General features: G+C 51.8%; 3 protein-coding genes across 3 annotated transcripts in view; 2 read left to right on the top strand and 1 right to left on the bottom strand.

The window, feature by feature from the left end:
• Positions 1-995: 995 nt before the first annotated feature.
• On the top strand, positions 996-3,263 carry LOC127749569 (uncharacterized). The gene is made up of 4 exons (XM_052268273.1): positions 996-1,311; positions 1,401-1,643; positions 1,725-2,629; positions 2,920-3,263. The coding sequence occupies exons 2-4, from the start codon at positions 1,597-1,599 to the stop codon at positions 3,261-3,263; spliced, it is 1,296 nt and encodes a 431-aa protein (XP_052124233.1). The 5' UTR covers positions 996-1,311; positions 1,401-1,596.
• On the top strand, positions 3,104-4,538 carry LOC113211046 (uncharacterized). Its single transcript, XM_052268239.1, has 6 exons — positions 3,104-3,357; positions 3,432-3,550; positions 3,630-3,710; positions 3,782-3,917; positions 4,003-4,122; positions 4,223-4,538. Exons 1-6 carry the CDS (start codon positions 3,316-3,318, stop codon positions 4,310-4,312), a joined length of 588 nt encoding a protein of 195 aa, XP_052124199.1. The 5' UTR covers positions 3,104-3,315; the 3' UTR covers positions 4,313-4,538.
• LOC113210526 (casein kinase I) overlaps positions 4,395-11,479 on the bottom strand; it is a gene marked incomplete in the record, with an annotated part of 23,974 nt that continues 16,889 nt past the window's right edge. The window contains 5 exon segments of the mRNA XM_052268238.1: positions 4,395-7,274; positions 8,603-8,852; positions 8,962-9,036; positions 9,116-9,194; positions 9,280-9,419. Coding sequence (XP_052124198.1) covers positions 7,264-7,274; positions 8,603-8,852; positions 8,962-9,036; positions 9,116-9,194; positions 9,280-9,419 — 555 coding nt within the window.

Here is an 11,479-nt window from a genome sequence, read left to right as displayed (position 1 = left end):
TAAACCGCCACGCCGCGCCACACCCCGCGCACCAGAGCGGCGTGCTGCCGGGCGCGGCGCGGAGCCCAGGATGTCAGATCAGAGATGAGCGAGACTGGACAAAGGCCTCGCGATGCGAGGGGAGGGGCCTGGATCGAACCCGCACCGCCCCGCTCAGCCACGCCTGGCCTATCCAGTGCGATCGCCAACAGCTGATCGCCGCGCCGTCTGGCCGACTTTGCTATGGCCGGGGCGCCGCCGCGGCCTTATGAGTTGTATCTGTGCGATTTGTATTGTCTGTCAACGATCGCGCGCATGTGTGTATGGTGTGTGTGTGTCCGTGAGTGTGTCCGTGTGCGTATGTATGTATGTTTTTGTGTTTGTCGTGCATGTGCGTGGGCGAGAGTGTGCTAGTATAAATGTCTGTTGTATAAACGTTTGGTTGAATGTAAAATTAAAATAATAGAAAACACGTTGGTAAACTAGTGAGCCAAGTGCATGTAAAACTAGAACTAAGAAAACCCTGTGCCACATTAATGTTACCATAAGGAGTAGAACTGGTGTGCGTAAGTTTAGAGGAAGGCTAATAGTTTTCCAATGAACTATCTCTAATTAATAAATGCCGGAGTATGATTGAAGTTGTCCAATGGGATGAGATGTTATTTTTAAGTTAGTCAAGAGTTGTTATTTATTCATTCGTTTGTTTAAGTTATATTTTCATTACTTATTTATTTATTTACATTTATTTAATAATTATTTATTCACACAACCTATTTATTTGATTGCATTTGTATGTTTCTCACGTGCGTCCGGAAGAAATAAAAGTCTTTATAACTAATCGTATAGTTTTACTGTGCGCCTCTAAACCACGGCATGTCTCCTGCAAGCAGCGAGTACACCAGAGGGCGAAAGCCTTTTGCAGCACTGGCTGCTACCGCATGGTTACCCGTCCACACATACAACTACTAATGACCTTGAGAACAAATGAAACGCACTTAATTACACTTAATCCCACTCCACTGCAGTTTGCCCGAGGGACTGGACACACATGAAAGTCCTGAATTCCGCACGATCGTGGTGTGGTGCGTCGCAGAATGATTGTTGGGGGACTAGGGGCCGGCCGGGGCGGCGGGGCGCTCGGGGGACCTGATTGTCGTCCCCACAGGGAGCAGCCCCGCCAGGGCCCTGGCCCCCCTGGGCCACGCCGTTCTCGCCCACTCCTCTTCAACCAGACCCCGACCCGACACCCCGACTCGTCGACAACACCGGCCTCAGGACCGTCCAGCTCAGTGCAACACAAGTTTTGGTTGGGGAAACTTCACGAAAGAAGGGGTAAGGAAATGGGTCATCCACCGGATTTTGTCGTCTATGAGAGGACTGGAAAGGTCTCATCCCGGATGAGGCGCGCGTTCGCACCTCAGACACGGCACGATGACGACGGTGGCACGAGCCCCGGGCACGCGGCCGGCGAAACACCTGTCAAGCGTGAGCCCCGCCCGGAGCTGGCGCAGGGGCAGCAGGAGCAGGGGCCTGAGGGGCCGCGGCCGGGCGCGCGCGTGCCGTCCAGACCGAGGTCCAGACCGCCCCCCGGGGCCGGACTAGCAGACTGGACCAGGCATGGAGGCGGACTGGCCGGCCGACTGTCGCTTCCCGCAGCTCTCCAGGTGCGGACAGGACAGGGTCAGGGTCGCGTGCGTGCGTGCGACGCGGAGCTCGATGTTGTGATGGACAGGCGCTGTCCCCAGGAGGCGCTGCCGCTGCGAGTCCAAGGCGTCGTCGCGATGGCGGTCCCGACCGTCGCGCCACTGCCCCCGCAGCTGGGTGGTGTCGCCGGCGCAGGGGGTGGTGCAGGGCGGCGTGGGGATGGGGGGCGGCGCCGGCGTGGGCTGCGGCTTGGGGGTGTGTCCGCGGCCCGCCTCGGCGGACCCGGGCCCGCGTCCCCACGTCAGCCGCAGGCCCTCCACCGCCCCCGCCAGCGGCGCGCACTCTGCCCCGACTCGCTCCGGGTCGGTGTCGGGTGGACGTCGGCGCACCGCGGTGCTCGGGCCCACCCCCATGGTGCCCGTGCCTCCCGTGCTGCCCGAGTACCCCGAGGAGCAGCTTGAATCCTGGACGCTGGACAACACTCCACTCAAGGGCGCGATGGAGAGCCCGAATGTCTGCGCGGTGGCTCGCGGTCGGATGTGGCACGGCGAGGACGGTGGCCGAGGGGCCGCCCCCGTGGACGACGATGCCGTCGACAACCTGCGAGAGGCGCGGGTCGTTGACAACTCGTGGTCCAGACCGCCACCCGCGGCGACACCCCGTGTCACCGCGCACCGCCCACGCCCACCAACCATGGACGACGGAAGCGTCCGCAGCAGCGTGATCACGGCGGCCTCGGCTGCGTGCAGCAGTATCGCCACCAGCAGCAGCACCCCCATCACCAGCAGGACCAACAGCGGCACCGTCACGGCCACCTCGGGCACGGCGCCCACCACCGCGAGCAGCCAGGCCACCAGCCGCACGGCCAGCCTCGAGCACCCCTATCCATATCACACCACCGTGCCAGAGACCGTCCTGGAATGCATCGACGACCTCGACTCCCTGGATCCCCTGGCTGTGAAGACGTTCCACGATGACTCCCAAGGCAGCGACATTGTCCTACCAGGTAATTACCCCTCAGCGTCGCAGCATACCACCCGACGCCTCGAAGGCAGGCATGTCATCCAACCTCCAGCCTGAGATGCAGGTTGGGTGGCCTATCCTTCAGGTGTCGGCTTGTCCTCATGGTTGTTCCTATCCCGCAATCTAGAGTCCTACTTGGACCCTACCGCCGGCGAGTGTGCTGGTGAGTTTGCCTCTCGCCACGGCGCCTAACGGCCCGGGCAAATAGGCAACCCGCCCGCATGCGCGCAATGCGGTACAGTCTATGTAAGTGGCCGAATACCCACACGACAGTGCGCGCGGAGGCTGGCACGGACCCCGTCGCGGAGCTGGACGAGGGCCTGCAGGGCCTGTACCAGCTGTCCACCCCGGTGGGCGAGAGGGCGAGGAAGCGGCGTAAGGACGCCAGGAGGCGGCCGCCGGCCCGCTACCGGGTGCCGCTGTATGAGTACCACCCGACGCTCCAGGCGCTGCAGGGGTCAGTCCACGAACAGCTCCGTCGGAAGCTCGGACAGCGGGCAGCTAAACTGATGCACTGTCAGGAGGCGCTCGCGGAGCGAGGGCGGCACCCTGGACGCCGAGGGGGCCGTCGCGGGCGGGGGCGGCGCCCGCCAGCCCAGGGTCGCGGCGGAGACTAGGCGCAGGCGCGTGGATCGCCTCGCCCAACCAAACTATCGTCACGATAGCAGGATGCGCAAGGCAGAAGTGCGGCCGAATCTCTCCGTGGGACCGGTAAGTACCCCCGGGCTGTCCCACAGCTCACCCCCGTCAGCCCCCACCTCACCCCCAGCTCCTCCATCGCCCAGGACCCGATCTGGCCCATCTCCAAGGCGGCCCTGCGCGCCTCGCCCACCACCAGGGTGTCTATGCTGTCCATGGCACCCGCGCGGAGGTCAGAGTTGCACGCCAACGTCAGCGTCAGTCGGTAAGCGCGCGGGTCACAGGGGGAAGGTGCTCGTCGTGGGGAGGCTCGGTGTGGCTAACATGGCGCCACCCGCGTCCAGGTCGCGCGCCGCGCACGCCAGCGGCAGCGTCACGTCGAGGCTGAGCGCGAGGCTCGAGGCGCTGTCCAAGCCCAGACTCTCGTACGTGCCGGCCCCGTGAACATGAGGACCTCGGTGGGGTAGAGGGAGGCTAACCCCGCTGAGTGTTCCAGGCGGGCGCCGGCGCCGGGGGAGGGGCCGAGCGCGGCGGGCAGCCAGCGGCGCCTCGTGACGGACGCGGAGTGGCGGCGCCACAAGGACTGGCTGCGGGTCAACGCCCAGCCTCGCAGGGACCACTCTCTGGACCAGGTGGGTCAGCAGCAGCCCCATCCCGTACCCTCTGCTCGACCACGACCCCCCCCCCCCCACAACCACCGTCTCTTTGGCCCTGCAGCAGCGCGGCGTGCGGCGCGGCCGCTCGGCCAGCCTCCGGCGTCTGCTGCCACGCCTGCGCGTCCTCGCCAAACCATCTCACCGGTCGGTAGTCAAGACCAGCGAACCGCAACTCAAAACGGTGCGTTAAAAAGTGTTTCGTGCCTTGACAAAGAAGAAATCCCGAGGTCTCATGTTTACACCCTCTGCACTGTTAATCTGCACCATTTATCTCTCTACAGGTGTCACAAGGAGCCCTGCGATACCAAGCCTCAGAGCGTATAATTCGACTGTCCCAACCACTGCAAAGACGTCTATCTGTCAGTAGGTAGGAAATGTCACAACATCCAACCGTGATTGGACCAAGAGGACTGAAATGTTTTGATACAGGAGGGGGGAAAGAAAAACGTGGGATAAAGATTTTCTTTTTTATTACAATTCATTATACATGTTTAACTTCCTGATATCAGTACTGGTCTCGTCAGTATAAGACCAATAAATGGGAAAAAAACAATGATCAACAGATAGAAAGAAAAAATGGGGAGGGGGGTGGGAAAACCATTAACAAGGCTAAAGGTCTAAAAAAAGGGGGGGCATAGGGAAAGGGGACAATTAACGACAAAAAGTCAAAAACAATTATCTGTGTCTCAAAAAGGGAAAAAAATTACACATCCATCAAATTTGGTAATTTATTAAAATCCTAAACACGAGTTTGATTCCTACTCCTCATTAGTTACTGTATATACTTACATTAATGCATAATATTTACAATGATGATGCTTACTTACAAAGTCCACTAACAAAACACACCAGATAAACTCTATACACATTCAAAAGAGCTTTTTCAATTGTCTAATTAAAAAGAGCGCTCATAGAGATTTGAATGGCAATAGCATCAAATGAAAATGGAACAGCCTAACCATACATTCCTCTGATGCCATTACATTTCTAGCCATGTGCCTTTAAGTAAACTTAACCTAGGATGATGACATGATAAATTAGCTAACATGACTGGAGATCACTTCAGCCAGTAGCAGTGTAAAGACCACCATTCTGAAATATAAAACATGATTTAATGGTGATTTGAGACCAGACACATTGCTAGACAAAGATGCATCATGTTGGAAACCACAGTACAGGTTTATCACAGCCATAGTTTTGCTAGCCTCAAATAAACAACATTAAATCGCAATGTTGTGGGAGAGAGGCAAAAGCCAAATTAGCAGAACAGAACAATAGTTGACTTTTCCTCACAGATATTTTTAATTTGTGGTACATGCGAGGAGACTGCAAATGGCAGATATCTGGTTTTCCATGTCAGTTAGTGGAGATGGTGAGATATTTACAAAAGCCAGCTACTAAATTTGCTCAAACATTAGCTGTCCCCAAACCTAACTGTTTATATAACAAATATTAAGGGCAACCAATACAGAAAGGAAATCTCCTATCACGGGTCATACCTTTAACTGTTCTAGGCCACACTTAGTTCTTATCCATTACTTATCATGTTTGTTTTGTTTTTTTAAAAGAGAAGTCAAAAGCAGGGACAACCCATACGGGTGTTTCACACCACACCCACACAGAAATTAAATCATAAATAGAACAGGACCCTTGGGCAAATGTTTCATGTCTATTGATTGAAGCTCCAGCAGATAAATCCTCAACTTTGTACAGAGGTGGGAATTGACTTGCCAGCTTCACACAATGCAATCTTTCTCCCTCATGACACTGAAGTCGAAGGCAAACATTTGCTCATGACCAGATTGGAGGGTGCATTAAAACCTATATAATAAAAAATACTCATAGAAAAAAACACATAAATGGACAAAGTGCAAAGTTAATGTTGAAACCACATGTTTGAACACTCTAGATTAGCCCATCCTACAGATATTGCACATCAATTATCCAGTTACAGTACAGCAATAACTTAACTTGGCTCATTGTAAAGTAAAATTCAGTGAAATAAAAATAACAAGCTATTTTTACTGTACAAAGAGACTGCAGTCGATTGCAGAGCTTGTTCATTGACATGACTTAATAATTAAGGTCATAATAGAACATAAGGTAATAGCATCCTCCAATTAAGTTTGTCAGGAGTAAAAAGAATTTCTTTGTTAGAAACACAAAGTAGCATTCAGTAACACAGTAATGTATGTGCTAATTACTATGATAATATGAAGCTTGGCAGTAAATTCAGTCATGTAGGGGAATATCTCCATGGCAGAAGTTTATCTATTTGTCTACAAAGAAAAATGGGATGCAACTTTTATGCAAATCCATGTACTCTCCATCAAAGGTAAAAATGGAAAACAATTAATGGAAAGATTTAAATAAAGGATGGTAAACTGAATTGGGAAAGCTTGCGCATAAAGAAAAGTCTGTTTCAGAATACCTCACTATTGTCAAATTAAAGAGAGTCAGGAATAGACATTCTTACTTTGTTCAATTTAGGGACAGTTTATTACTTTAAAAGAGACACATGTACATTGTGGAAGTGTGCTTAAGAAGTGATTATTTCTCAATGAATCGGTAAATCTAAGCAAGTTTTAAAAACGACAACAGATTTCTAGCAGTATGAATTGAATTGCCAGAAGTTGATAGCAATAAATCAATGCATTCAAATGCCTAAAGTGTTGCCTTTGTCGCTTTACTTATCAGAATGTAGCAAGCATCTCAAAAAAATTTGAGTGGTCATGGGGAGCATTTTATAAGAATTTAAGACACTAACATCCAAAACAAAGGTGTTTATACCCTCACTGAAACATCAATGCGGATATGAAATCACCTTAAACGTATAAAAAATAAATTAAGTGGTTGAATTAGTTTCTTAGAGAATCTGATTCATGTTCAGAAAACAAAAATAATCGTCATTCATTAAACATGAATGACAGGGACAATGCTCAACTTAAAGTTAATTAACATCAACATGAAAACAAAAATCATGTATATGAAACCAGAGTCCCATGCTTTTTATGTCCATTGAAACGGAAAGATTTTGGAGGGATTAATCTGTAATATACAAAATGTCAAACTAAGATACGGCAAAGCAAAGGTCTTCTGAAACTCAATATTATTTAAAAACTAGGGAAATTGAAGTTCTTGACTGACACACTCCTTCCACAGTTGAATATGTCCTTTCTCTCAACTATCTTCGTTCAAAGAACCACATGATGATGGATGAACGGGGAAGGAAGAGGATCATCTGATGCAGCTGATCATGTCAAGTTTGTGAAGATGATTTGAGGTGAACTAAACATGCCACGGCAATTAGTTGACTGTTATCCTAGCGATTTCCTGTAAAACAAAATAAAGCGAACATAAGAATCTGAATCTGAAATGTGGTTAAATATGTTACATCTAATTTTCAAAGTTAAGAATGCAAGCTGTTTACAGCGACTAAGCTTATTTGTTTTACAAGCATCTGATGAATAAATTGAACTCCTTGCATAGGAATGTGACTACCACTTGCAAGGGGGTTAAACAAAACAGCATTAGAAGCAGAACTCGGTTAAATTTTGTAGACTCCATTAAAAATTTACCTTGTGCAATTTAGTTTCCATGCACTACGTCAACACTGCATCCTTGTTGCCCCCTTTAAAAAAATAAGACCAGAGCTGGAATAAGCATGCACTAACACCAGAAAAGATATGAATGGGAAGTACAGCCAGACATGCAAATGGAAATGGTATGAGATTGGAATGGGTAAAAAGGAGTGCGCCCTAATTTGCTTGATGAACGTACTGCCAGATTGAGGACATGACAACTACAGTTTTGGTTCCTGATTTGAAAATGCTGACAACAGGTATGATAGTACTGATATGTAATGAGTAACTTGTTTACTGTGGTATTTGTCACCACATGAACAGTTGGGAGGAGAAAACTTGTAGGATTTGGGCTTACCAAGGTGAAAAGGTCTGGTATGAAGGGGAAGGATCTCAGCTACCTTAGTCTTGTCGCAGCCACAGTCTTAGGATTCGTCTTATTGTGCTTCCACTTGGCTAAACCATACATGGACAAGTTAGCCATAGTACTGGGACAATCTACTAACATGCCTGGGACACAACAGGATCGGCGGGCTTCGAGAGGCCCATACCGCAGTGTGGTAGCGGTAGCAGACAGATCGGTACCCTGGTACCGCCCAACACAATTGGCCAGAGGAAGCCCGCCCTCCTTAGGTCTCTGGTAGGACAGTACATATCCTCGTTTGTTTACTAGGGAAGTTAGAGTACTGAGGCAAATACTGAGAAGTTCTTTTTACTCCAAGTTTTCACGCGAGAACACATTAACATTTCATACTACCCAGCCACGTCTTCACAATTCTTACAGAGTACAGATTCAGGGTACAAAATACGATCGAACAGAATGAGGGGGAAATAAAGAAATAGGCACATTACAAAACTACAGATAAATACCAAAATTTATAAAATACAGACTGTCGAAAGTGAAACAAAGCAGTTTTCCACATAGTCGCATGCATCACAAAACTACAGATAGAATGTACCCAAGAATGAGGCTTAACCCCAAGTTTCATTTAAAAAAAAAAAAGAAAAAAAAAAAGGAATTCACAGTAACCACACACACTCACACACACATGCGAAAACTCTGCCCCCATCACTTCTCACCTGCAGCGGCAACGTTTGTTGATGCACCGGCTACTCCTAAGTTACCGCTGACTGCCGATGATCCTCCAGCGTTGGAAGCGGTCGCAGCCTTCTGCTTCAGCATGGTCCAGTCGAATGTGTAGTCGTACTGGTGGTTGAGGGTGCGGAACAGGATACGGAAAAGCTGCCGGAGGTACATGTAGTCTGGCGCTTCTTCGAAACGAAGTCCGCGGCAGTAATTCAGATACATAGCAAACTCGGCAGGGAAGCCCTGAAATGATCGCACATAGTTCCACATTCATGTTTTATATGCTCATAAACTCTGAAGTTCTTCGCCTCAAAAACTTTTCTACCTAGCGGTAGATAGATACAATACTTACCTTACATAACACCTCAACGGGTGTTGACATTTTCTTCTCACTAATTTTCTCGTATTTTTGCTTCTTAGTTGCAGCCTGAAATGAAATATGAAAACAGTGTTAAAATCTGAGAAGAGCCAATATTTCAGTCCACCAAAAAGACAGCAACACTTACCTTGAGACCTTGCCAGGGAAGAGCTCCTCTGTTGAAGTACATCAAGACGTAGCCTAATGATTCCATGTCATCTCTGCGACTGTAAATCAAAGACACAATGTTTAAGTTCAGAATGATCACGTACATCCACGATACAGAAAGAAATTGTTCTTCACCCCCCTTACCTTTGTTCAATTCCTAGATGTGCATTGATAGAGGCGTATCGTGCGGTACCGGTGAGGTTTTTATCTTCCCGATAAATAATGTGCATCCGAGTGCGGGAATCTCGGAATTTCTTTGCGAGACCGAAATCGATGAGGAAGAGCTGTGAACAAAAGAAGGAATACAATTAAGTAAAACAACTCGACCGAGAGGCGAACAGTAGTGTACTATCTTTTTGGCACGTGGCGGCAGTGTGTTCCCTCCTCCCTGCAATGGCCTCTGCGGCCGTGACAACACCCGGTACGTACACAGAAACAACGCACGGGTTGCGACCCCTACCCCTTTGGTCACCACAACTCCAGTCCAGTCTCCAGATGAGCGTCGCGCTGGTCCGCGCCGATAAGGACAGGACAGGAGACCGACCCCCCCCCCCCTCCCCAGCCCCCTCCCGCTGGCCTCGCTGCTTAATCTTTTCCGAAACTCAGCTCCGGTTATCAGTCCGCCAACCCAAAATAAATTGGCCAGCCGAGGGCAGGGCCGATAAGCCCAAGCGCGTGCGCCGCAGAGGGAGCACAGCACGGCGACCGACTCGACAGGCCGCGGCGGCGGCGCGAACGCACCATATGCGTCTACGAAAATTAAATACGGCTTACCACTTTTACGACGACAAAGTATAAAGAATAAACCGGGCAAGCAGACCAGCAAGGTGACCGACGCCGCCACTACAGCCCGCCACCACAGTCCACTTTCAGACTAAGAAAGGGGGCGGAAGGGAGAGGGGGGGGGGGCGGTTGATAGCAAGTTGTGACGTCATCCCTAACTCATAAAAGAACAAAACACACACAGACACACACCAACCACAATGCGCGTGTAGGTGACGCATTGGGCGGTGGGCCATGGCTGTGCGGGGAACACCCTCAGCGCGGGGGTGGCGGTGAAACCAACCCCGGGGGCAGCCGTGACGTCACGGCCAGCACCGGGCCGAGCCGGCGACCCCACTGCATGTCGAACGACTTCGTGGACTTCCAGCGGCGACTGTCACGCACCGCCACGCCGCGAGGGCGTGATGCGACGCGAAGGGTTGCCCCCCCCCCTTTCCCCTTTAGCAGGGGGGTGACAGGGTAGGCAGGAGGATCATGAGAGCAGCGGGGAAAGGGGAGGCAGCGCGCTCACCGGCAAGGGAAATGGGGCACCTGCTCCCCAAACCGCCCCCGCCCCGCCCGCGGCCTGCAAGGTCCCGAGGGAGGCTCGCACGGGGACTCCCCGACGGCCGCGCCCTGCCGCCGCCACCACGCAGCCCTACGCAGCGCCACGCACGCGGGGCCCCTACCTGCCGCCCCGCCGACCGGACGGACGGACGGACGGGCCCCTTCCCTTCAAACTATTTTTAGCAATCGTGAATATTCATAGTAGTGTCGGGTCGCGGTGCACGCGACATGGGGGCGACGTTGTCGCCGTCGCCACCGTCCGTCCCCGCAGCAGTGCTCCGCCGGGCCGGGCGGCGCCCCGCCCCCGCGGCGGGCGGGCCGTTATCAGCAGCGCGGCCGCGACCACAAGCAGCCCGACCGCGACCGCCGCCCGCCTGGGTGGGACGACGCGCCGGCCACGTCACGCCGAGGCACTGCACAACGACATGCACCGTAACCAGCAGCAGCAGCGTGACGCGGCGGTCACAACTCACCCACCTCCCCGGGGCTGACGCACAGATTGACTCTGCCGCTGGGGTCAGCAGCCCTCATTATAACAACATAGCTCGCCAACGAGCGCGTCATGCCCCGCATCGCGCATCTCGGCTTTGACAAAACCTGTATTCTGAGCATACCCCCATCCCTCCACCCGCCCATACCAACCCAACCCCAACCGCCCCCTCCCTCCTCCTTTTGCCCGATCGATTCCCCTCGCCGTCTCCGTCTGCCGAACACAAACATAGTGCAGTCAATAAACATCCCTTGTTATGACTACGCCGTTAAAATGCGAATGATTCCAATCTGAAAGAAGTCTGGCCCAATCCTATGACGCAAGTCGTATTGCAAACCTCTATGTACAACGAATTGCAATAAGTAGGGCTTTCTAAGCCATCTCCGGGTTCCGATTCCTCTCTGTATATTGCACAACATGCCCCCTCACCCCCCCCCCCCCCCCCCCTACCTCACGATATCGACTCGACATACGCCACCACACTTAGTCACACCCTCTCCCACTGGTAAACAGTCAGCACTTTGG

Source organism: Frankliniella occidentalis, unplaced genomic scaffold (assembly GCF_000697945.3).
Source record: "Frankliniella occidentalis isolate FOCC.00 unplaced genomic scaffold, Focc_3.1 Scaffold66, whole genome shotgun sequence".
In the NCBI taxonomy this organism is placed as follows: Eukaryota; Metazoa; Arthropoda; class Insecta; order Thysanoptera; family Thripidae; genus Frankliniella; species Frankliniella occidentalis.
The sequence above is the reverse complement of the archived record's forward strand: the minus strand, read 5'-3'. Positions and strand labels throughout refer to the sequence as shown.

Coding starts and splice junctions, on each gene's coding strand:
- LOC127749569 (XM_052268273.1), top strand. CDS start 1,597: ATGGAGGCGGACTGGCCGGCCGACTGTCGCTTCCCGCAGCTCTCCAG. Junction 1,644..1,724: donor CGCTTCCCGCAGCTCTCCAG/GTGCGGACAGGA, acceptor CGCTGTCCCCAG/GAGGCGCTGCCGCTGCGAGT. Junction 2,630..2,919: donor CAGCGACATTGTCCTACCAG/GTAATTACCCCT, acceptor CCCACACGACAG/TGCGCGCGGAGGCTGGCACG.
- LOC113211046 (XM_052268239.1), top strand. CDS start 3,316: ATGCGCAAGGCAGAAGTGCGGCCGAATCTCTCCGTGGGACCG. Junction 3,918..4,002: donor GGGACCACTCTCTGGACCAG/GTGGGTCAGCAG, acceptor TTGGCCCTGCAG/CAGCGCGGCGTGCGGCGCGG. Junction 4,123..4,222: donor GCGAACCGCAACTCAAAACG/GTGCGTTAAAAA, acceptor ATCTCTCTACAG/GTGTCACAAGGAGCCCTGCG.